We start from the raw sequence: 24,229 nt of genomic DNA, 5'->3' as shown, positions 1-24,229 counted from the left end.
AAAAGAAACACACAAAACAAGACCATTATTGTATTCTAAGGTAAATATTTTAATGCATCACTGTACATACATCTAGTTCATTGCTTTTAAGACACACACAATTGTCTTAATCTTATTAAGTTGATTTTAATAGATGTGTATTTAAAGTATTTTTCTTAATTAAAAAACACAACAGAGAAGAAAAGGTTTTTTTTTTTACAAGAAATTTTTTTTTAGTCTCCGAAATATCTATTTCTTTCTTCCTTGAGTGCTTTCTGAGAATCCACAATACTTTTGTCAGCATTAACCCAGTACCAGCCTTTATAATCAAGTCGGTTTTCCATCAGTTGTTTCACTTTTCTATCTAGTTTGCTTTAAAAGAGAGATTAATTTTTTTTATTAAGCTAAATAAAACAACAACAAAAAAATATAAATTATGTTCTATTTGAAAAATCTAATACTGTAAGTATTTTTTTCTTTTTATCTAACAGTTTTATTGTGGAAGATTTAGTGAGAAAAAAAATAATTTGAGAAAAATAATTTAAAGGTGATTTTAAATAATTGTTTTCTCACTGTTTAAATAGATAAATTTGAAATACCTTTAGCATTTTTTTAGATTATTATTTTTTATTAAATAATTTAATAAAAAAAAAATATTAAGATTTTTTTATTATTGATTCATGTTTTGTAAGGGACAATAAATAATTGTGCAAAGTTTCAACTTGATCAGAAAATGTGAAATGGGAGAAATAATGCTAACAAAATTTGTACCAGATAGACAGATTGAGTGAGTTAATACAAATTTGTAAAAATAACTTACTTCCAGTATTTTTTCTCTGACCAATAGTGAATCCAGTACAGTGTTTTCTCATACTCCTTCTGTGGCTCCTCGTAGATATATTTTGCAAACCATCTTTTTATTGGAGACTGATTGGAATACAACAATTAAGGAAATTTAAGAAAAGCTAAAAATAAATGCAAAGTAAAACAACAATTCTAATTTATGACATTGTACAACTAAAACTTTATTTAAATCACAATAAGCTATTTCTATAACATACCCTGTGATATTCCCATTCTTTCGGTTCATAACCTTCAGGGATATCTGATAATTCTGCTGGGCCTGAGGATATCAGAGATAAGATTTTTTAAATGTTACTTTTCTTTACCATGGCTTGATTTCATGTTAAGTTATGGAAAGATTGAATGAAGATTTACATCTCTCAAGTACATGTATTTAACTCGGATTTAAAAGAATTAAAAAAATAAATACTTACCAACAAATATGTTAACATATGTAATCAAAGCAGCCATTGGCAGCAAACCTAGCATCAAATAGAAATGCTGAAAAAAAAAAAAATGTATTCTATAATAAACAACAAGAAGACAAACTGTAAAATATGAATTGGCACTCATATATATCTACAATGCTGTCCAAAAAGCTGTTCACATTCATGGCTGAAAAACACTAACTCATGATTGTTCCACAAGGTGAGTGTAGGTGTATCATGCTCTGAACACAAAAAACTTCATATGGCAGAGAATATTATAATGAATAATTTTGGAGCCAGAACACAGGCTGACTTCACACCACTTTTAAGGGGAGGTTTCACTTTTAAACCAAAGTATGTCTTAAAATAGTACCACAGCCTTGAAAGTTTCCAAATAACTTGATAGACACATAAAATGAGTTTTTAAAAAATCAAATGTCAATTTTGACATTTGGTATGATGTCACTGCTTCTTGTTACTATAAATAGTAACACAAATTTGTGAACAGATTTCTCAAAAAGTATAAAAGATTTTGAGCTTAACTTTGCAAATATGTTTATACACATATTATCAAAATGCCCTACTAAAATTATTATATTCTGAAGTGTATTACCCTTTGAAATTTTTTTGTAAGCAAAAACATCAAAATAAAATTTTCTAAATGACCATAACTTTAAAACTTTTATTTCAATTAAAGCCAAAGTAGTAGGGGGTGCTCGAAACATATCATTCTAGATATGTGCCAAGTTTCATAAAGATATATATATATACAACTTTAAAAAAAATTTGAATCCAAGTCAGGAAATTAGTCAAAACAATTAAAATGGAGAAAAATGAAATTTAAAAGGAAAAAGTCATATTTTTCAAATAGATACTAACTAAGTAGCCTCCACAGAGATATGAATCATCAGCCATGGCCTGCTCTTCTACTTGTATTCTTTTTTCTTGCTTTTCTGCTGTTACTTTGTCTTTTTCTATGTTTTTGGAACCCATAATCCATCTTTCATCAATGAGAGAAATCCGCTTTTACAGTAATGTCCAAAATTAAGCCCTAATTTTACAAATACTGAAACTCTACCAAGTTCTCCATCATTATAAACAATTGCATCATCCATGGCAGCAATGTTGACTCTATCTCTTCCAACAAAAACAGACTTTGGAAACCTATTCCAGATTAAGTTGTGGGAAGATTCATTACCATTCTGCGTACCACCATGAAGGCATTTTTCTAGCAATGAGTCTACAGACAAGTCTTCAAACACAGGTTTTATTTCATTTAAAACAAATTGGGGCAACTTATTTTTGTCTTTCAATTCTATATCTTTAGGACACCATTTACCACTGTCTTCATGAAAGCCACCCCTATGTTTCTATATTGCCATGATACTCTTATTCATTTTAGACACGGCACTAAAATTCTTCCTGATTGCTCCCCAATAAGGGCCCTGAATCCTTTTGATTGCATGGGTAGTTAGCTGCCCTGCACTGCCAATCCCTTTATATTTCTTTCCATTTTCTTCATAAACCTTTCCTTTGCATTCAGCATCTTTATTCATCAATCTTTTACCCATTCTCTTCTGTATATGGCCGCAACACTCTAGCTTTTTAATTTCAATACCATCATAAACTGGTGGTGTGACTTCAGTAACAGTTTTAAAACTTTTGGAGTCTCCATCTCCACATATTTTAGACCATTATGAATTGCTGATCTATTTAATATTGCTAGCATGCCAGATGGTTCCATTTGACCAGATGGACCTTCATGCCAAAACCTTTACAGAAAACGTGTTTTAGTCAGAGCCATGAATATGGTGTAGAAATTTTCTTGAGCTATCTGTATATTTCCTGCAATTGACGGAGTGCGAAAATCATATTTACTGCTCCTCTACCCTGCCAAAAGTCCTACTGCCTTTCTGGAAGAAGGCCTGCTTCTAATTAGAGTAGCAGTCTATTGAGAAACAGTGGGGGTGGCCACATTTTGAAATGATCTGCCAAAACCTTTACAGAAAACATGTGTTTTAGTCAGAGCCATGAATAAAGAGTAGAAATTTTCTTGAGCTATCTTTATATTTCCTGCAATTGACGGAGTGCAAAAAATCATATTTACTGTTCCTCGACCCTGCCTAAAGCCCCACTGCCTTTCTGGAAGAAGGCCTGCTTCTAATTAGAGTAGCAGTCTATTTAGAAGCAGTGGGGGTGGTGGCAGAGTGGTAAAGCGCATTGCTTTCAAACTTAGGGGTTCTGGGTTTGAATCTCAGTGAAGACTAGAATTAAAAAATAAATAAAAAATTAAACTTTTGTTGTATACATATTTTTAATTGATGTTAGAAGCTTCACGTAGGAAACTACATATTGATTTAAAATAAAAATTTAAATTACATTAATTATGTAAGCAGCTTTTAGGAAGCCTCACACCCTCAAGTCTACTTACTAAATCATCTTTCATTCTAGTCCACTCAAATGTTGATGGAATAATAGGCATTTTTTTGTCATGGCCATTTCGCACAGATACTGTTTAAGAATAAAAAGAATATTATTGTTATATAGTATAGTAATAGATCTATAGCGGATATATATATATCATCAATAGACACTTATCCACATTTTTATTCATAACTTTTTTTCTTTAGATGTTTAAAAAGCTAATACTATATAGGTTGCACTTAGGTTACATTTGTTTACAAACAAGAAACAGTTTTGTTTTTTCTCTATAACAATAAATATCAGCTGATGTATGGAGATTTCCATTTTTCTACCTCAAAGTAGAGAAGTGCAGTGGGTCACGGCTTAGTGCTATTATTAAGGCTTATTACCAATGAACCACACAAGACTCATATTGTCCAAAAGGATTTTTCCTATATTTTAATTCTTTTCTAGGTGTACCATTATTGAGCTAAAACGGAAATTGTAACATCCCTATCCATTTCCTTATCTTCAGTAGAAATTCTTCTTAAAATCTAAAATGGCACCGTATTTGAGTTTGTAAAAACTGAAAATAAATTAATAAAAAGGATTTAAAACTTACATTTTATTCTTATTTATAAACTACATGGGTATTTAAAAAAATCAACATAGTTAACTATGTGCAAAGCGTACACCAAATAATCTAATGTAATGATCTAGATTTAAGAACATTTACTTCACTAGACATTATATTATATAAAATATATATTATTTAATCTATTCCACCACACTCACATGAAAACATTTGAAAGAACTACTGGCCTTGGCCAGATGGTTATCAACTTCTCATAAAAGCAATGAATGAGTCATTTGATACTATGCTTCCCAGGTATGTGAAGTTGTCTGCTACGTTAAGGATGTGTCCATTTACGGTGATCTTTGGGACTGAATAGATTTTATTGGGTGACCCCTGGAACATGTCTTCTTTTTTTCTGCAAATTCATTGGCCCCGAGCTGGAGATCATGTTCAGTGTGAGCAAGTAAGGTGCAATCATTGAGTTTTGACAAGCTGTTACAAAAATCAGTGTCTACCAAGCAGTGGTTATCTCAAACTTCTATAGTATGGATCTGAGACATGGGTACTAGATACAGAAAGCAACTAAGACTTCTTGAATGCTTTCACCAAAGATACTTGCGCTCCATCAAGTAGAAACGGTGGTAAGACTGCACTACAAACAGTGATGTAGTTGTGAATGCCAGCATGGACAGTATTTGAGAAAAACACTGCTATTATTATTATTATTAGAGGGACTTCTTAAAGTCTGACAGTTACCCTGGGTAGGGCTTGTATCCTGTATGGCAGTCTTTTAGGTGAGCTAAAAAGCGGTGGGCATAACAAATGTGCCCACATAAATGCTTTAAAGACCAACTTATGTGCCAACTTACGTTAACTGACATGACGAGAGAACCTGACTGCAGGCCACAGGATACACATTTGAGATGAAAAGAAACTCCACTGATAGGACAGACATAGATGTCAAAAAGAAAATCTAAATCAACCACTGGTTGACAATAGTTGTATATAATTATATATGGCGGAAAACAGATTGAGCTCTCAACATTCTACTTTAAGGACCATTTTTTTGACCAATTTCAAAATTACTTCTATTGACATATTATATATCAAATTTATTGCCCAAGAATAGAGGAATTCAAAAAAAATAAAATCAGAAGCAACAGACAATTATTTAACTTGAAAAAATGAGGTCAAACACACTTACCCCTAATAATGAAAAATTCATCACTCACAGAAAATATGTCCCATAATCCATGAATTTCACAAATTCACAATATTATTAATAGAAAAATATATCCCAAAGTAAAGTATATTTATAGAACATTTGAAAAAAATATAAAAACAAGTTTTTTAAGTCATTTATGCAAATTAATTGAGCCACCCCAGACCCCACCCCCTCCGTAAAAAAAATTAGGTTGCAAATTATACTTTATCATTATCCTAAATAACAAAAACATAATCAGTTTAGACATATTATGTATCAATTTTAATGCCCAAGAAGAGAGGAATCCAAAAAAAGTAAATTCATTATCATCAGACAAGTATTTAACATAAAAAAATGAGGTCAAACACACTTACCCCTAATAACGAAAAATCCATAATTCACAGAAAATATGTCCAATAATCCATGAATTTCACAAATTCACAATATTATTTGCTTAAAACTGTGTCACAAAGTAAAGTATATTTATATAACATTTGAAAAAAAAAAAAAAAAACAACCTTAAAAAGTATTTATAATTAATAAATAAGCCCTCTCTTCGGCCCACCCTACCAATAAAAAGTCTTTTTTTTTTCCTCTTATCTTCATGTTTAAACAAGGTTATAGATATGTATAATTTTAGACTAGAAAAGATCTAATATTAAATGAAATATTATCAAGATTTAGATCTATTCTAGTTCTTGATCACTTTTTAGATCTAAATCTAGGTCTAGAGTACTCTACTTAGACCTAATAAAGCTTAACCTGCATGGTGCATGATCTATATCTATTGACTATTCTGTTTATTATCTCAAATAATCTCAATCTTTGTATCTGTAGTAACTGTTGCTGAGAAAAGAAATAAAAACAACTTTTATAATTTGGTTAATATGTGTTTGTTGTTATTTTTAACTATGTCACTATGTCTATTGAATCTCTTCTACTCTTGTTTATAATTGACTAGATCTAGATTTTTTCCACTTTAACTTTAAGTAATTTAAGATGTAGATCTAGAGATCAGATCTAATTTAACCCTACTGAGTTTATAAGATCCTATGAATTAGATTTAGATATATAAAATCTTAGATCTAATCTACATTTAGATTCCTAGATCCACACGTGTACATCGCTAATTGACTATCTACTAGTAGTACTAGTTACTAGATCTAGAAATGACTAGATCTAGATAGTAGATTTAGATCTCAGATTTTTTTCCATGTTAAAATCTTGTCCTAAGTCTTACTATGAATTATATTTAGACGTAGATATAAGGCTATATAAATTATATAGATCTAAGACCTAGAGTCTACATTTAGACTTAGACTAGGTCACTAGGGTCTTGATTCTTGATCCACGTGTGTACATCGCTACTTGACTATCTACTAGAAATGACTATATAGGCCTACTATATATAAATATAGACCTAAATCATCTAGTTCTAGATCTAATCTATCTTGACAAGAGAATTTAGATCTAGATCAGTAAATATTTAAATAATTTCACGCTTATTAACTCTAATGACTAGATCTAGACTAATCTAATCTTAGAGTCTAAGTCCAGTGACCTATATCTAGTCCTAGACCTAGAGATCGATCTATGTCTAACTAATCTAAAAGCATTTCGCTATATTGATTTTAAAATATGGTTAAGATCTAGTCTTTATAGATATAGATCTGTAGAAACTATTATAGATCTAGAGATAGATTAATTTAGATCTAAAATCTAAGTTCAAAATGTGCCCCCCCCCTCCCCCCTCGCGCTGAAACATCGCATTGCCGGGCCAATTTTATGACGCATGCAATGCACCAGTATTAAAGTAAAATAATTGCCGTAATAGTCGATATTAATTTAAAAATTATAGGTTTTTAGCTTTTACAGACTAAGATCTCAATTCAGAGGTGCGCCTTCAGGTTGACTAAGTCAAAACGTGTGTTTGTTTTTTTTTATCGCGCGCGCCTGGCTAAAGATAGATACCCGTGTTCCCGTCCTTGAAGTTAATTATTGAAGAAAACGACATCCTATTATTAAAGCAGAATAATTAACTAAGCAGTTGATATTATGAACTGAATTTATCTGTAATAGATTCTGTCTATAATTACCTTTGCTAGAATTATCGCTTCGAATATTTCTGAGCGAATGACACAAAAAAAAAGCACTTTGAACGGGAGGTCATGAAGTCAATTCCGGCGACCTCCATTCTGATTGGTGTTTAAAAAAACGAGATTTTATAAATATTTTTTTATTTTAAATAACCAAAAAATAAAAAAAATAATTAATTATGATGATAGAAATACAAAAATAAGTGTTTTGCAACGAAAATCGGCAAAATGTAAATTATATTTAAAAAAAAATGTACACATTGTTTGGCGACATCACAACTTCAAAAATTGCATCGAGGCTATTTTTTTTCAAATTTAAGACAAAAGAAGCATTTTATTTACTTTTTTTTTTCTTTATGGTGTGTAACAATCATTTTTAAATACTAAGTGTATGTATTTTATACATGAGTTATATTTCTAAAATATGTTTCTTACCTTTTGAAATGGGATCACATAAATCCAGAAGTAAATGTTGTCTGTCTTTTTGGCAATACTTCATGATATTCACAAATGCACAAATTCCATATAAAAACGAATTTCAAAAAAATTTTGCTAATGAAGCTTCCAGAAACATAGATCTATCCATCAGTAAAAGCAAATATACCACAGATGGTCTATATTCAGAGATAATGAATATTGAACTCGAAAAATGCATTTTCAATAGAGAATCTGTTTTCCGCCATATATGTGTAGTGTTGTTTGTGGTAAAATATGTAGGTAGGAGCTGGAGCTGCATTGACACATGAAATACAACACTACCCACTTCTCAAGGCTCATTAACCAAAGGTTTGGACTTAAAGAAAGGCCTTATTATTAGAGATTTAGATTAATAGTTAATAGAGACTAGCCATACTCAAGTCATAGATATCTTAGTCACTAATGTGAAAACTCTCTACTTGTCAATAATTTAAAATCAAATTAATGATTTATGATTAATTCTGGTAAATCTATTTCTACTATAGATTAGATCTAGATTCTACATAGATCTACTAGATTCTAATCTATATTCAAGATTTAACTACTTAGACTACTACTACTAGAATATAAACTTATGTCTTATAAACTATTCAGAATAGTAGCACTAACTGTGACTAACTGTCACTAACACAGAAAGTAAAGTTAAAACTAAAAGTAAAAGTGTAAAAATAATTTTAAAATACAATACAAGAGTACAAGACGTAACAAGCAAGACTATTACAAGACTACAAGACGTAACAAGACCAACAAGATTTGATTAAAAATAGATCTACATGATGGTAGTACATGAACAAGTTACAAGTCAGTCACTCAAGTCTCAAGTGTTACCGATTAGTAAATCATACTTGAGACATTTGTGTGAAAGCCTAGATCTAATTATTATTTACCTTGGCCTTGCAACTGCAATTGTTTCTGTAAAGGATGCCTAACTGCTTTACTATTTAATAAAGCTATACGGAGGCCTTGAACAACAGAAGGCCTCAGTAAGCTCATCCCAGCCATGTTTACTAACCTTGACAATACTTCATTTAGATACTCTATAGACACAAAAGGTGTTCTACTAGGCACACTACTTGTGTTATTAGTGTTAATTCTAGGGATCATCCATTTAAAAAAATCTCTCTCTCTCTCTCTCTCTCTCTCTCTATTTATAATGTTCTACAATGGTTCTACTATGATACCATTTTTTTTATATAATCACTATCGCATTAAAAAAAACAAAAACTATCGTAATGTTAGAGTGGTTGCTCCCTATCCGATTATTTTATTTTTTAAGATTAATAATTACAAAAATCTTAATTTCTATACTACTATAGAATAGCAGAGGCGTCACGCGATTGGCTTTACATGGTGCGATAAAAGTCAAAAAAACTCTTTCAGATCTTGCGATTGATCTATGGGGAAGATTTTTTTTTTTGGCCAACTGGTAACGACGAGTCATATGGCAAGCACAGTGACCAACCGCCCCTACTTTCCCCGGCTAAAGTCAGGTATAGGCTTACTTTAGAGCTGGATGGACTCGATCCCTAAGACTATTAAAAATCCCGAAATTTAAAATGACAGACGAATTAAATTAAAATAAAATTTGTCTTTGAAACTTACTACAAAGTGCTTAATCTTTGATTGGTACAAATTGTAATTGTTTTTGTTTCGTCTTTTATTATATATTTTTTTTATATATTAGCACTTTGCTGTCACCCAGAGGTGTTACTATTAAGTGTGTGCTTGAGTGACACCAAAGTGAAGAATATATATATATTAGGCTACCTAAGGCTACTTAAAAAAAATGACGCTAGCAAATTACCAAATATAACTTGCTTTTCTAGTTGCTTTTTTTTTTCAAGGATGAAATTTTGTTATAGTTGCAGCATTATGATCACATAACCATATATATTTGATTAAAAATACATCAAATAAAAATTGACATAATTCCGATTGATTAAAAAATTTGTAAAAATAAAGTGTCAATGATTGATCTCGTAAGTAGGGCTTAAATTACTGTTTTTGAAAAAGGTCTACAACAAGATGGAAACCTATATTTTTTATTTTTTTTAAATCCATTTTAGAGCCGACTTCCATTATCCTGCTGAGTCTTTTGTGTGAATAAAACAGGCGGACGTCTTGCTAAGCACAATTGAGTTTATATGTTAGACTATTTCACGAAAAGAACACACAAGACAGCAGCGTGCACAAGAACGAAGTACTCTGACCAAATCAGTGAATATAGTTAAAGTTACTCTTAGTCGTCAAAATGTTTGGAGTCTCATAACACTATAAGTTGTTGTAATGTGTATGCATTATATTGTATGAAGTTGTGATCTTTGTGTAATGTGATTGTTTGTTCTTCGTCGCATTTAAAGAAGAGTCATGATTTATATAAGTAGATGGAAAGCGTTCACTTTTCCGAAGTCAATCTCAGTGTAGGCCTATATTAAATCCAGGGAAATGTGTCCATCATGGGCGTAGCCAGGATTTTTTTTTTTGGGGGGGGGGCTGGTTGGGGAGGATGTTTTTCTCTTTATTACATTCTGACCTTTCATTCTTTCGGAAGACATTTATTGTGCCCTAGAATAGGTTCTTCCTGGAGTAAGTTGAAAAATTGTAGACTCCCCGCCATTGCCAGCAAGGGGGTCTAGGGGAGCGCTAGGAGCTCCCCTAGCGCGGGGCGGAGACCGCCGCCAAGCACTATTTCTGGTATTGAAAGCCAACAAAATGCATATTCTGAGGTATCTACAGTGCATTTTCCTGCTATTAAAATGTTTTATTTCAAAAACCTAATGTGCTATTCTTACTGACTTAGACCCTCCCGCGCCGTTCGGCGCATTTACCGTTAAACTGTTTCCACAAAAATCTGTCACTGGTAATGTTTGAAGCCTCTTCTCATCTGCTCTAAGGACATCCATGAAAGTGTGGCGCCAAGTTGTAGTCATCGCAACTCTAATTATGCGTAATTCATTTTGTCGGAGAACATGTCCCGCAAACATCATGCGACACTCTTTCACAACCTTACTATGGGGTCAACTCCCAGTTTGGCATAGGATTTCCTTGATTTAGACCCGATCTCTATAACTGACTCCTAAAATCTGTCTTAGCCATCTTTGTTGAGCCACATTTAGTGTTTTTCAATTTCGGCAGATGACTATTCACTGCACTCTATTAATGGAGCCCAGCCACTGGTAGAAATGTGTAACCTCTCTTGACTACGTTCTTGGAATTAGGTGACTGTAGTTTGCTTTAGTTTTTATATCGATAAGGGAAGTTTTATCGTCAAAATCATCTGTTTGGGGGGGGGGGGGGGGTTAAAACTAAAAAAAAATCTCTGGAGTTTTTTTTTTTTAAATTCAAACCCCCATTTAGCTACGGTCATAGAATTTGGTGAGGGGGATTTAACTGCAAAACCCCCTGGTAGGAGGTTTTAAACTCAAAACTCTGAGCTGTGCTGGGGCAAGTAATGGTTTAGTATTAAAATCTCACCAAAAATATACATAATCAAAGCAAAAATCAGTCACTAAATTCCGACACCACCCCCCTGAGGGGGGGATTTCATTTCGGGGGGGGGGGTGTCCGCACGGCTACGCCCATGGAACCAAATAAAGTAAGAGTTGATATACTTGTTTTTCTTTTAAACTGACCATTTTTGTGCACATTTTAGGACCGCGGAAACAAATTTTCTAAGCACTTCCGTGTGTAGCTCTTTTTTTTTTAATTTGTCAACGTTGAAATTCCATTTGGCGTCCTTGACATTGTTTAGTCTAGAGCAGTGGTTCCCAAACTTTTTTGTCTCGTTGACCCCTTGTCATGTTTTCTGGTTTTCAGTAGACCCCCTGCTTAACTTGTATTGCATCAACTCCATTTTTTAAAACTAATTTCTAACTGTAGTGACTTGAGTTAAAAAAGTAATTTAAAGCTTCATTATAAGTTAGAGATATCTATCTTAATTTTATTGGTAAATTCAAATTTAAATCCATTAAAATAACAATTAATATGTTATGCTGGAATCACCAAACACACTGGAAATGTTTGTTTGTTTTTTGCAGGTTTTTCATCCGTTGCTACGGATATTATGTTTTATATAAGAATTTGTTGTTCTATGAAGTAGTTCTTCAAGCATTAAATATTAATTAATTAATGAATTAATTGCCATTAAGTGTCATAGTAAACGTTTTCGTCAAGAGTTTCTCGTATATTTCGTGATCTTTCATGTGTGGCTCAAATATTGGGTCCGCGAGACTATTGTCACTTTCAGGAGAAACGGCGAAGGCGAGTAAATGACGTCTAAACAGTAAGCTTTGGGCAGGAGGGACTCATTAGCCTTTCTACCCACCTAGCAGAAGGGAAACTGAATTAAAAACTCTGCTGCCTTGCAGCTATACCCAAAATGGGAAAAGTTCCGTGGGTCAACACCGAGCGTAGCCAAGCATTTTTGAATTAATATTAAATAAACGTTAATCCACTTGTGTGTCGAATCGAATGATTCTGAATTTACTTTTTTGGGCCTCGACTCAGAATAGCTTACTTCTACAGATATCCGAATTCGTAGTTGATATTTTAAGTCAGTATTGAGAGTAACACGCAGGACAGGCACACAACGGAAAAAAAAAACACACCATTTCAATGTGCTATCAAATGAGTTAGTTTGTGGAATTTCATAACTAAATCAATATAGGCCTACTTTTATGTTTAAATCTTGGACAAAATACGTAAGTTTCAAATCAACAAATGTGTGACACTAAATTTCAAGCTTTATTCTAAGGATACGAATACAATGAAATCAGACTATTCAATTTCTAAAATTGTCGAAAGTTTTTTCCAAAGAAGTTTCTTTAGGCTTTCTATACTGTAGGTTTTTAAGTAAAATCAAGAATTGTTTATCATCATTATTTTAGCCATTAAAGTCAACAGAAGTGGGTACGCTGTTAACACAGCAGGCAGTGAGGCTCTGGTGGCAGAGCTGTCGGCTATGAGGAACTCTTGGGCGGGTGAGTCACAGATGCTGTAGATAGTGTCACCGTGAGTCTTCTGGCACTGTTTGTGGACGAGGCTGCAATGCAGTTTGCGTTTAAAGTTGACTATTCTCATGTCACACTTGTCGTCCTTGTACTGGGCCCAGGCCTCCAGATCACATTCTATGTGTTTGACGATGACTCTGTTTTAGAGAAAGAAAAAAAAACTGTGACTCTAAGAAGCATTGACTGAAATGAATGTGACTTCTATTAAGTAATTTTGAGCATTTTACAGGAGAATTATTTTGGCAACATTCTGAGAGTTTTCTTCTCAAAGCCATCAGCATAAGAATGCGTAACAACTTTCTAATAACTTTTAATGTTGCATAAATTAAAGTAAAAGTTCCCCCATCTATAGATCTATAGAGCAGATGATGTAAATATCATTTGTTTCTGTGGCCCGCGATTAACGAGAGTGTCACGTGGCCATCGCAACGACCAACCGCTTTTACTTTCCCCCAACTAATGTTGCAGTGCTGCTTCTATTTCTCGTTTAAATTTATTTAGTTTTTATTTTAAAGCGATGTATTTGTGACTTGTGTGTTTGTATTCTTTCTAAAATAAATATCCTTTTTTTTGGCTGTTTCACTGTGCATGTTATAATTGTGTAAATATTTTTTTTACAGACCCGCAGACTTCTTGGAAGTATTTTTCTGAGGACCATTTTAGCTCGGTGGCTTTCTGTGCCGTTTTCAGCACTCCTCTGTACTTGACAGAGTGACATACCCCTACTTGATGTGGATGGTTCTCAAAGCATTGAAGTCCTTTCAAATAAACTGCAAAATAGAATTAAACAAGTGAATGTAATGCTAAAAAAAAACATTAGCTTTTAATTCTTTGTAAAAAAAAATCAGTTACAGTCAAAAGCAGTGCCTGATTTAGACTTAAAAAGACTCCAAGCTATTTTAAATATGGGGCCTTTTGGGGTACTTTATAAGTTATGTGTCAATGCAAAATATTTCTTGGGGGCACTTAGCTATAGCAGCCTGGCCGTGAGGTATGCGCAATGGACTGTCGTTCACTCGTCTCGATGGTGCCGGGTTCATATCCTGCTCGCTGCCATCCCCCGTCGTCCTGCGGGAGGTTTGGATTAGGAAGTAGATTATCTTCAGCTCTGAAAGAACACCCGAAACATGTACAACCTTTTACAAACAAACATTTTTTATAGCTTTTGTCGCCTGACGTAGATCCGGCACTGGTCAAAAGATAGAGATGTCAAATGTATTATATTTGTTGTGTAGCCTAAACGAGATATGTATAAAAATATTAAATTATAAAAATATATAATTAAAATCATCCTAGCAGATGCTTGTCTGATACATCACACGACTACTGGTGGACCTAATACTTTAAAGCTGAGTTAGTGTATTTCAGTTTCTACACTGCTATTGTAATTACTATAAAATACCAAATTTTAACGAGTTGAGCAGCTGCATCATAGTGACAAGGATACCCCATCTCGATTTCATGTTATAACCATAAAGCCCCATCTATCAAGATATCAGCGTCTGACCCCTAAATGTCATAAAAAGTATGGGCATTAATTAAGGAAAATGGTCAACAGTGACTTCGTCGACAAACCCTGGGGGGGGGGGGGCATGTTGAACTGAGATGCACCCGATGTGAAATTCACCCCGAGACTAAGGTCAATATGAACTATTGCTGACTGACACTTACCGTCTGTGTTGGAGCATAAAACGTCAAATCCCTTAGCGGTGGTGTCAAGGTCAAGAGCAAGCGCAGAAAGCACTTTATCTGACTCCGGACATTGGTCACGTGTCGACTTCAAACATGCTGTTAGCTCCTGACGGTTTCTGCGAAGTACAAACATTATTGGGAATTATTTTACTGCTGTTACTGGCATGGGACGTGTTTAAATTCTTATTAAATGTCTCGCTTTTCAGTATTATTATATCTAATAACTCTAGAAATGGCTTATTTTTTTAATCAGCTTTCATTTCAAAACGCTTGTGGATCATTGAAGGCCTATTTTATTTACGGAGCTGAACCAGGTAAGTGTGGGTAGCCATTTAGACCACTGAAAATTACAGTTTATAAAAATGGATATAATAAAATGAAATCTACACGTAATAAGGTCAAACATACTAATAAAATTAGATCAATTTCAGGCACCACTTTACAATAGAAGTACACACATTGTCACCAGAAATAGAATACAGCACCTTAACACGAACCCGCCAGTCAGTTTTACAATGACATTTTAAACATATACTGGTTTTGTGTTATCTGTCCGTTCCTGCATCAGTCTGAATGTCTTAAAACTAAAAGCGCTTGAATAATCTCATTTCTTTCAAAACCGTGAACATTTAAAAACTATAAATGCGTATTGTAATAATAATAGCCTACACATATATATTGTTTACAGACTCATTAAATTGTGAAAGTAGAAATAACGTATTGTGAATACGATTGAAACACAGGAACCTCATGTAAAAATGTATTACCAAACTTATTTTATTATCTTGTTGGCTTTAGCCGACAACGTACAGTTATTTGACAGTCATTCACTGTATTTCACAATTACTTGAAAGTGTCTTGTAACTTACAATGTAGGCCTACAGGACAAGCAAGAAAACTATAAGTTTACTCTTGTCGTAGTTTGAAGTAAAAAAGCAACAACAACTAACAAGTTAAAGTACCCTTTTCAGACCTTGCGATCTTTAAGGCAGATGATATAGAGGTCATACTTTCACTGTTTCTATAGCCGACGGCAAACGAGGGTGTAATGTGGCCAGCACAACAACCATCCGCCTTTACTTTCCCCAACTGATGTCAGGCACCAATAGAACTGGGTAGACTCAAAGGTGCCCTAAAAATCCCAAAAATAAACCCCCCAGGATTCACCAGGATTCGAACTGGAGAGCTTCGGTTTGGAAGCCAAGAGCCTTACCACTTAGATTGAAGTAAATTAAGCAAATATACAATACATCATTGAATTGGTCCCTTTGTTTCATTTTGAATTATACTATACGTTTTTTTTCCCATGTAATTTCATAAAATCTTTTTTAAAAGACACTTGGTGTGACAGGTTTTAAGTAATCAATGTTTGGTGGTAGTAGTCTTCCTGAATTAACTTCCATTCTAGGCATTTAATCTGTTCAATTTAAAAACAACAACTTCAAAACTAAGTCTTCATGTTTAATATACAGTTAATTGTAAACAGTTTATCAATTTGATTCTAGGTCCTTAAGGTGCCTCTCATATAAACAGCTATCTGACAGATTTAAATCTCCATTTTGTTAGAAACTCAGCTTTAGTAAAATCACTAAATTTAGAAAGCCTTCAGGATAAAAAATTTAAAAGGGAAGTAGAAATTAAACATAATACACTGAACCATAATCTTCAAATACAAAAACAAAATCTAATAACATACCCAGAAAGACACAAAGATAAAGGCACATACCTCGTTCCAAATGCTACGACAAACTTGTACTAATGCTCCTTCTTCACTAGTGCTATTAAGTATGGAATGGGTTGCCTGAGCCAGCCAGGAAAATCAGTGACTTGGCAGAATTTAGGTCATTGGTTAACATGCATAACTAGATGCATGACGCGTAGTCATCTTCTTTTTTTGAAGTAACGTCTGTATTTTATAAGATAAGATTTGTTACTTACTTGCAGAACGTGTCCACTTCCCAGCTGTCCGACCCAATGACCGGACCACTTGCTTTAGTAGGTAGAAAGAGGGACGTATCCAAACCGAACTTTTTGTAGCAAGATCTCATGTCTTCCAAAAGTGTCAGCCTGCAAGCTAAAGTATGAAGAAGACACGTTTTAATATTTAAATGAATGTATGATAGTAAGAAGATATGTTATTAATAGCACTTGGAATTATTTAATATAACGAAAAGGTAATAGATTTTGCTATCGGTGTCTTGTATCTCTTTTGTGATGGTAAAATCACAAAATCCAGATTTTTCATTTCTAATTTTTTATTTTTGCTTTTCTTATGAATGTTTTTTCTCAAACAGCTGTCTAAATGGATTTTCTTTAACCAATGACTTTACCAGCAGCATTTAGGATTTCTTGAAGTTTTTTTTTTTTTTTTGATGTTCAGATTGCCATAATAATAGTAGATGGATAATAAGGGATATTCTAAATGGATGACAAACTAACGGAAATAGTTAATGAATGACAAATAACGGAAATAGTAAATGAATGACCGAATAACGGAAATGGTCAATGGGTGACCAAATAAAGGAAATAGTAAATGGATGACAAAATAGCTATTTACAACAAAATGGTTACGTTGAGCACAGAAGGTGTCGTACTGGCCGAGGATGGCCTCCATCTGCTCTTTAATCAGGTACCTCTGGTCATTCAGCCTCGGTTGTTCCCTGGACAACTTGCCAGAAAGTGTCTTGGTACCGCTGAAACAGGCTGGCGTAACCATCAATGCCTGGGCAGCTTGGAATATGCATTGCATTACTTCTTTTTGTGCTCTGTTAGAGAAAATAGTTAGTTTTACCAACATCATTTTTATTAACAACAAGGAAATTTCTTTTACAATAGTGAATTACACACACAAAAATCTTTACAATGATGCTAAGGAAATGTAGGCTACAAAGATGTGATTGTTTCACTTAAATATTACATTATATTATTTAAACATCCAACAAATAATCATTATCTAACTTTGACTGTAATAATGATAAATACATGTGCATTATCAATTACTTATCTAAGGAATTAGTATTCATATTAGCCTACTTTATGTTTTTGTTGAGGCGTTAGTTTAATAGAATAATTTGTTTTACCCTCCTTTTACTTGTTTTGAATTTACTACTAGCACTACCAGTCGTGGACCTCTTTAGAGAGGGGCGAGTCGGGAAATGTTTTATTATAACACTTCCTATTCTTTCATCAAACTATTTTTTCTTAAACCTTTTTTTTTAAACAACCAAATCTATCGATAAACCTTAAAGCTACTGAGAAAGCTTATGTAATTGAAGAAGGTTAATTAAGCTTGCTAGTACCTCTTGCAAAAAAAAATATAATAGTATAAAATAAACAAACAACAACACCTGCAAACATTTCCTCGAAACTTAGTCATGTTGACTCCCTCAATAATATCCGGCTGGGTAACATTAGCTCCCTCTTTCAGAGTGGACACTGCCATCAGGAGGAAATGGTTGAAATCAATATCGTGTTTGGAAACGCAGACGTAAGCCTCTTCCAGTAGCCTCTGCTCGCAGTCCATTTTGGCGGGAAACCTGTGCTGATCGAGAGCTGCTGGTGTGGAAACTGTTGTGGTGATGTTCACTTGTTGCTCTCCGGAGGTTGTGGTATCATTTGGCTGCAGATGAACTGCCACAAAGCCAGGGTCACGGCCATAACAGGCGCTAAAGAATAGTAGTCCAAGAAGAGCTGAGGAAGTAATTGTTACAAAATATATTACATCAGTTTTTAACGGCTGGTGGAAAAAACAACAGATTTCACTGAAACACTATATCCGTCCAAAATGATGTAAACAATATAAGGAAATAACATAAAATATATATACGTTAAAAATTGATTACTCAGACTTGAATGGATGTATCTACCCATTAGGAACCAATTAATTTAAAATTGACTAGTTCTATTTCCTCTATCCAACCCCTTTGCACTATCAATGTCAAATATGCTTGAAAGAAAAACAAGCAAAATAAAAAAAAATACTTTAAAAAAAAAACACAAAAAAGAAACACAAAAAAAAACAACAAGGTTTATATTAAGTGTATCAATAGTTTGGATCAGTCATGTCAGTAAATTAGTTATAAGCCCTCAGACGACAATATATAAAGGGGACTAATTCAGCTTATACCACCACTTCAGTCAAGTACTATTTCTTACCCTTGTTTGAGATAACAGACAAAGTAATTTATTACCAATAGTTCATTAACTAATTAGTTAATTTTTTAAAAAGGGATTCATTTGTTGTCAGGCAAAAGAAATAGTTGTGCAAATTTCAGCTTAATCCGAGATTAGGTGACGGAGAAATAGCGTGTACAAACGTTTGGCCAGACGGAAAGCCAGACAGAGTGAGTTGATATAAGCTTTGTAAAAATACAGTGGTATTAGTATTAGAGCAGACATTTTTGCTTTTCTTTTATAATTATTCTTGGACGTCACCAGGGCATAAGGTGTCCTGTTTAAGATGTAGAATGATGTAGGCTTGCTTCACGTAAACTAGATGTCTTGTTGTCTGGTTGTGTAGAATGCGCTTCGGACTCTCATCAAGATTGTCCTGAGGTCGAATCCTGCCCTCTATCAATGATGATCATTCCATGCAGCCCTGAAGGAGGTTTGAGCTAGGATGTAATATTTGCTATTTCTGAGGGAATCCCCAAAACAAAATGACAAATGCATTCAGACTGGCAAGCTCGAACAGAAGCACAACACAAATTTAATATGCTTGAGAAACTGCCTTGTCAATTTCATGACAATGTTTTTATGCATACTGTTATAACCCTCCTCCCGCGCCGACACTGACGGTGCGCACCAGCACACCGTTCAACGTCCTTCGTGCTACCTGTGAACTGTATTGAGGACCTGGAGCGACACTGGGAAGTGTGTCGGTGGTCTGTAGAAAAGGACATGTGGAACCTAAGACAAGACTCCCTGTGACTTGATAGCTGAAGTCCATGTCTCACTGTGTATTTTATAACTGTCTATTATGACCTCCTTTTGTTGAGTGTTTAGTGTTTACCATAGATTTACAGCAATACACATACGAAGGGATGAGTGTTTCGCCTAAGTCAATAGCTTCCGTATCACTATAGTTGACTTCAACACAAACTGGTAGTCAGTACTCTTAAATTTATATTACGTTGCTTTCTTCACAGAAATTTAGAGCATAATGCGTTCTACCGTGGGAAATTTAGAAAATAGCTCGTTGCAATGTCACAGGTTGCGACGTCGCAGTTCAGTGTTGAGGCCTTCTATAACATTGGTCTCGGTCTACCATTTACGTCATATTACTGTGTGTCACGTCACTGTTTCTAATGTTTCTAAGCTGAAGTGCATTTCTACGTTTAAACTTTTTAAAAATACTTGCCACTTATTCTCTAAATTCCAACAAGATTCATCCTATATCTTTTCAACACTTTGCTTATCTTCTATTATATGAGTTAGTGCTAATAGTTGTGGAAATATTGTGAAAGAACCTACTAAAGAATTAAAACTTTAAAATGAAATTTAAGGTGAAAACCATTTAATTTGTAATATATTATAACTTTTAAATTAAGTTAAATTATCCTTCCTATTGTTTTATTTTTAGTTTGAAAGGTACATGTTTGTAAGTAATTCATTTGTTACGAGGATTGAGTTTTCTAACTACTTACTTACAACTCATTCCTTGTAACGAATGAATTACTTACTGATTTTTACTGATTGGTTTTGGTATTGAACGGCTTTTTAATTGATATAAACCAATGAAAGCAAACATTGCTATTAAGGTTCAATGATGCAAATTTCTTTTTTTTTAATCTTAACATATTCCAATATTATTCTCTTTTCCTATTACATGTCATGCTCACGGAGTCTAGTTCTTTCCTATTATCAATTATTACATAAATCCATTACAATTTAAATATAAATAATTGTTTCTTAGGTTATTAGTAGACCGATAATTGTTTATGTTAATGTGAGCTTGAGTAGTTTTGTTGTTGTAGTTGGTATAGTAACACTCTCCCTAAAGACTAGACGCGTTCAAGAAACACATTTACCAGCTTACGTTTTAAAGAATAATCATGTGTGTTAGACTGTTGTCGTCTGCTATGTTAGATACTTAATGACAAGAATAAGGCAATTTGTGTGTGTGTGACTGTGTGTGTGTGATTTGTTATCTATATAAAGACGTTTGCCCTACAGGTTCTGCATTTTGAATAGGCATATATGAAGATAAAAATCTCTAATATTTTTTTTGTTTTAATTTTGGTCAGCAGGAATTAACGTTTTTTTTTTATGTTTCTACCTATTTTTAGTAGTTTCACAATTTAAAAATAAGGCCAGTTTTATTTAACACACAATCACTTTATTTAGTTTTTTAACAATAAAAACTTAAAAATAAAGTGAAGACACTTTACCTATCTATGCAAATGTAAAGTAAAAATAAAATAGTAGAGCTGCCCTTTCAGAACTTGCGATCTATGATGATGATGTCTGGCTAATAGGCCTATAGTTGGCTTTTGTACACCTATATCTTTTAGACATGTAATTATATATATAATTATTATATGTTTAGTTCTGTAGCCAGTAATTAAACACTGTTGAAACAGAATAAGAAGACAATTAATTAATAAATTAACATTATGGAACCCTACTTACTGTGATATAAAATACAATTGAATAATCCAAACATCCTATAGAATTATTCGTCCCCCAAGGCTATATAAGTCACGCATCAGTGCTTGTAATATATCCAATAATTGATTTTCTTTATCTTAGATCTAGTTTAGGAACTTAATTGATATCCCCAAAATGTGACGGATTTCCAACAAACTGCGCAACCTGAATGCGCCTTTGCCCACTAAAACCTCAGAGACACGTTCAGTCGGTGTATATATGTAAGGTAATAGGACGACAGCTCATTGGCTACCTTACAAAAAATGCTCAGCCTCGGGCTGTGATCACTTCCTGATGTTAAAATCAAATTGTCAGTTCATATACCAGGCCTCGATTATAGGGAAAAAGTTCATGTCACCTTTTTCTGTGGCCCACGGTTAACGAGGGTGCCATGTGGCCAGCACAACTATCAACCGCCTTTACTTTTCCCCAACTAATGTCAGGTACCCATGAGAGCTGGGTGGACTCGGAGGCTTCCTGAAGATCCCGACATTCATAATCTCAGTCTTCACCAAGATTCGAACCAGGGACCCCCGGTTCGGAAACCAAGCGTTTTACCACTCAGCCACTCCGCACGGCCTCGATTAGGAGTATATATCACATATGCCATAAAACTTAGGCCTCCATCTTTACTGGTTCCACCTTAGACTTTTTAACTAAATACAGTCAGAAAAATATATTACGATTTCTTTATTACATAGAAGGGAAGTATCCTTGTGGTTTAAGCGTGGCCTCTAGTTTCTTTCAAACCATTCCACATCGTCTCTACGTACTGGCTTTCGTTACAATTCTCTAAGCGTCTTGTATTTGACTTCTTTGAAACAACAAACAACATTGAGTCACGTGATTCTCTATCTCTACTATACAAATTACGATAAAATTTTATTCAACAATGGCAGTTTTTCTTTCAACAAACATAGTGAGCGCTTTTAGTTGTGGAGATAAAATAAACATTTCTTGCACACCAACACACACACACGAACACACACACACAATATGAGGCTAAAACTGATGCTGGCCATGAGGCTAAAACTGATGCTGGCCATGAGGCTAAAACTGATGCTGGCCATGAGGCTAAAACTGATGCTGGCCATGAGTCTAAAACTGATGCTGGCCATGAAGCTAAAACTGATGCTGGCCATGAGGCTAAAACTGATACTGGCCATGAGGCTAAAACTGATGCTGGCCATGAGGCTAAAACTGATGCTAGCCATGAGGCTAAAACTGATGCTGGCCATGAGTCTAAAACTGATGCTGGCCATGAGGCTAAAACTGATGCTGGCCATGAGTCTAAAACTGATGCTGGCCATGAGTCTAAAACTGATGCTGGCCATGAGGCTAAAACTGATGCTGGCCATGAGGCTAAAACTGATGCTGGCCATGAGGCTAAAACTGATGCTGGCCATGAGGCTAAAACTGATGCTGGCCATGAGGCTAAAACTGATGCTGGCCATGAGTCTAAAACTGATGCTGGCCATGAGGCTAAAACTGATGCTGGCCATGAGTCTAAAACTGATGCTGGCCATGAGTCTAAAACTGATGCTGGCCATGAGGCTAAAACTGATGCTGGCCATGAGGCTAAAACTGATGCTGGCCATGAGGCTAAAACTGATGCTGGCCATGAGGCTAAAACTGATGCTGGCCATGAGGCTAAAACTGATGCTGGCCATGAGGCTAAAACTTATGCTGGCCATGAGGCTAAAACTGATGCTGGCCATGAGGCTAAAACTGATGCTGGCCATGAGGCTAAAACTGATGCTGGCCATGAGGCTAAAACTGATGCTGGCCATGAGGCTAAAACTGATGCTGGCCATGAAGCTAAAACTGATGCTGGCCATGAGGCTAAAACTGATGCTGGCCATGAGGCTAAAACTGATGCTGGCCATGAGGCTAAAACTGATGCTGGCAATGAGTCTAGAAAATTGTTTTCGATGTGGAAAGTGTGGTGGAGAGGCTAAGTACGCTTGAAGGGGGCTCGAGGTTCGACAGGTTTTTTTTTCGTTGTTTTATCAATATCATCACGTAACTATTCGTTTTGGTGAATGTGGTCCATTAGGAATGGATTTGAGAACTTTAATATACGTGAGAGATTATGTCGTAGTTGGAGATGTTCATACAAGGAAGCAAATGTTTTTAATAGCCAGCTTTTTTTTTTCTTTATTTTTTTTTCAAATTCGGTGCACAGAAGTATTGATGAGAGCAGCATTTTAATTAATAGTGCGTGTGCTTTTTTAGTATGCAGAAAAGCGTTTCTTAAACTGTGGGGTGGGAGTGATGTCCTGAGAAAAAAAAAAGGGGATGGTCGTTTTCTTTTTCAGGGTGCAAAGTGGTATTTTTATTGTAGGTATCAGTCCATGTTAACCAAGTAGAATAACATTATAATGATGTTTAATAGATTGAAATAGGTTAAACGTCGTTTCATCTAGTAATAAGGACGCGAGAAGGGTCTGCAAAAATATGGACTCAAAAACGTTTGGAATAAGGATTTCAAAACGTCTCCGCTAACGTGATTCTTATTGACTCACTTAAGTTCGAATAGTCGAAATTCTCCAGACTGTTGTACATCGTTATATTGACGACATTTATATGACAAAAATTGAAAAAAGTCCGGGTCTTACTTAACACAACAAGACGACTTAGTTAACACGAAGATAAGCGTACGACGATCACGTACATTACTGACGTAGGTATGCTAAATTAAACTGGAATATTCTCAAATACTTGTATTGGCCAATGCTGTCTTCTTCTATATTTAGACTTAATTTGATCTACGACTTTTAATTTGACTACATTGATAAGTGTGATCTAGTGCAAGAATACACTTCAATATCGGCATCTCCTCTTACTTTGAGAAAAAGAGAATTCAGAAGTTC

General features: G+C 34.4%; 3 protein-coding genes across 3 annotated transcripts; 1 reads left to right on the top strand and 2 right to left on the bottom strand.

The window, feature by feature from the left end:
• Positions 1 to 25: 25 nt before the first annotated feature.
• On the bottom strand, positions 26 to 9,060 carry LOC106050721 (NADH dehydrogenase [ubiquinone] 1 beta subcomplex subunit 5, mitochondrial-like). Its single transcript, XM_013205751.2, has 6 exons — positions 8,895 to 9,060; positions 3,682 to 3,761; positions 1,257 to 1,323; positions 1,041 to 1,102; positions 800 to 906; positions 26 to 351 (listed from the first exon to the last, which is right to left on the bottom strand). Exons 1-6 carry the CDS (start codon positions 9,007 to 9,009, stop codon positions 213 to 215), a joined length of 570 nt encoding a protein of 189 aa, XP_013061205.1. The 5' UTR covers positions 9,010 to 9,060; the 3' UTR covers positions 26 to 212.
• A 3,671-nt stretch (positions 9,061 to 12,731) lies between these two features.
• LOC106050712 (uncharacterized) lies at positions 12,732 to 21,566 on the bottom strand. Its single transcript, XM_056008980.1, has 7 exons — positions 21,339 to 21,566; positions 18,056 to 18,398; positions 17,280 to 17,473; positions 16,647 to 16,782; positions 14,688 to 14,824; positions 13,639 to 13,786; positions 12,732 to 13,153 (listed from the first exon to the last, which is right to left on the bottom strand). The coding sequence occupies exons 1-7, from the start codon at positions 21,370 to 21,372 to the stop codon at positions 12,865 to 12,867; spliced, it is 1,281 nt and encodes a 426-aa protein (XP_055864955.1). The 5' UTR covers positions 21,373 to 21,566; the 3' UTR covers positions 12,732 to 12,864.
• A 682-nt stretch (positions 21,567 to 22,248) lies between these two features.
• Positions 22,249 to 23,314, top strand: LOC129922437 (ice nucleation protein-like). The gene is made up of 2 exons (XM_056008462.1): positions 22,249 to 22,275; positions 22,382 to 23,314. Exons 1-2 carry the CDS (start codon positions 22,249 to 22,251, stop codon positions 23,312 to 23,314), a joined length of 960 nt encoding a protein of 319 aa, XP_055864437.1.
• Positions 23,315 to 24,229: the final 915 nt, after the last annotated feature.

This window comes from Biomphalaria glabrata, chromosome 13 (genome assembly GCF_947242115.1).
Source record: "Biomphalaria glabrata chromosome 13, xgBioGlab47.1, whole genome shotgun sequence".
NCBI lineage: Eukaryota > Metazoa > Mollusca > Gastropoda > Planorbidae > Biomphalaria > Biomphalaria glabrata.
Note: the sequence above shows the minus strand (reverse complement) of the source record. Positions and strands in the feature narration are given on the sequence as shown.

Bases quoted from the DNA above. Each gene is read 5' to 3' on its own strand.
- LOC106050712 (XM_056008980.1), bottom strand. From the start codon at position 21,372: ATGTTTGGATTATTCAATTGTATTTTATATCACA. The intron at 13,787-14,687 runs GTAAGTGTCAGT...TCTATTTTGCAG, and splicing joins TTTATGCTCCAACACAGACG to TTTATTTGAAAGGACTTCAA. The intron at 13,154-13,638 runs GTCTGTAAAAAA...TCTCTAAAACAG, and splicing joins TACTTCCAAGAAGTCTGCGG to AGTCATCGTCAAACACATAG.
- LOC129922437 (XM_056008462.1), top strand. From the start codon at position 22,249: ATGGCAGTTTTTCTTTCAACAAACATA. The intron at 22,276-22,381 runs GTGAGCGCTTTT...GCTGGCCATGAG, and splicing joins TTTTTCTTTCAACAAACATA to GCTAAAACTGATGCTGGCCA.
- LOC106050721 (XM_013205751.2), bottom strand. From the start codon at position 9,009: ATGGCTGGGATGAGCTTACTGAGGCCTTCTGTTGTTCAAGGCCTCCGT. The intron at 1,103-1,256 runs GTAAGTATTTAT...TGATATCCTCAG, and splicing joins ATATGTTAACATATTTGTTG to GCCCAGCAGAATTATCAGAT. The intron at 352-799 runs GTAAGTTATTTT...TCTCTTTTAAAG, and splicing joins TCAGAGAAAAAATACTGGAA to CAAACTAGATAGAAAAGTGA.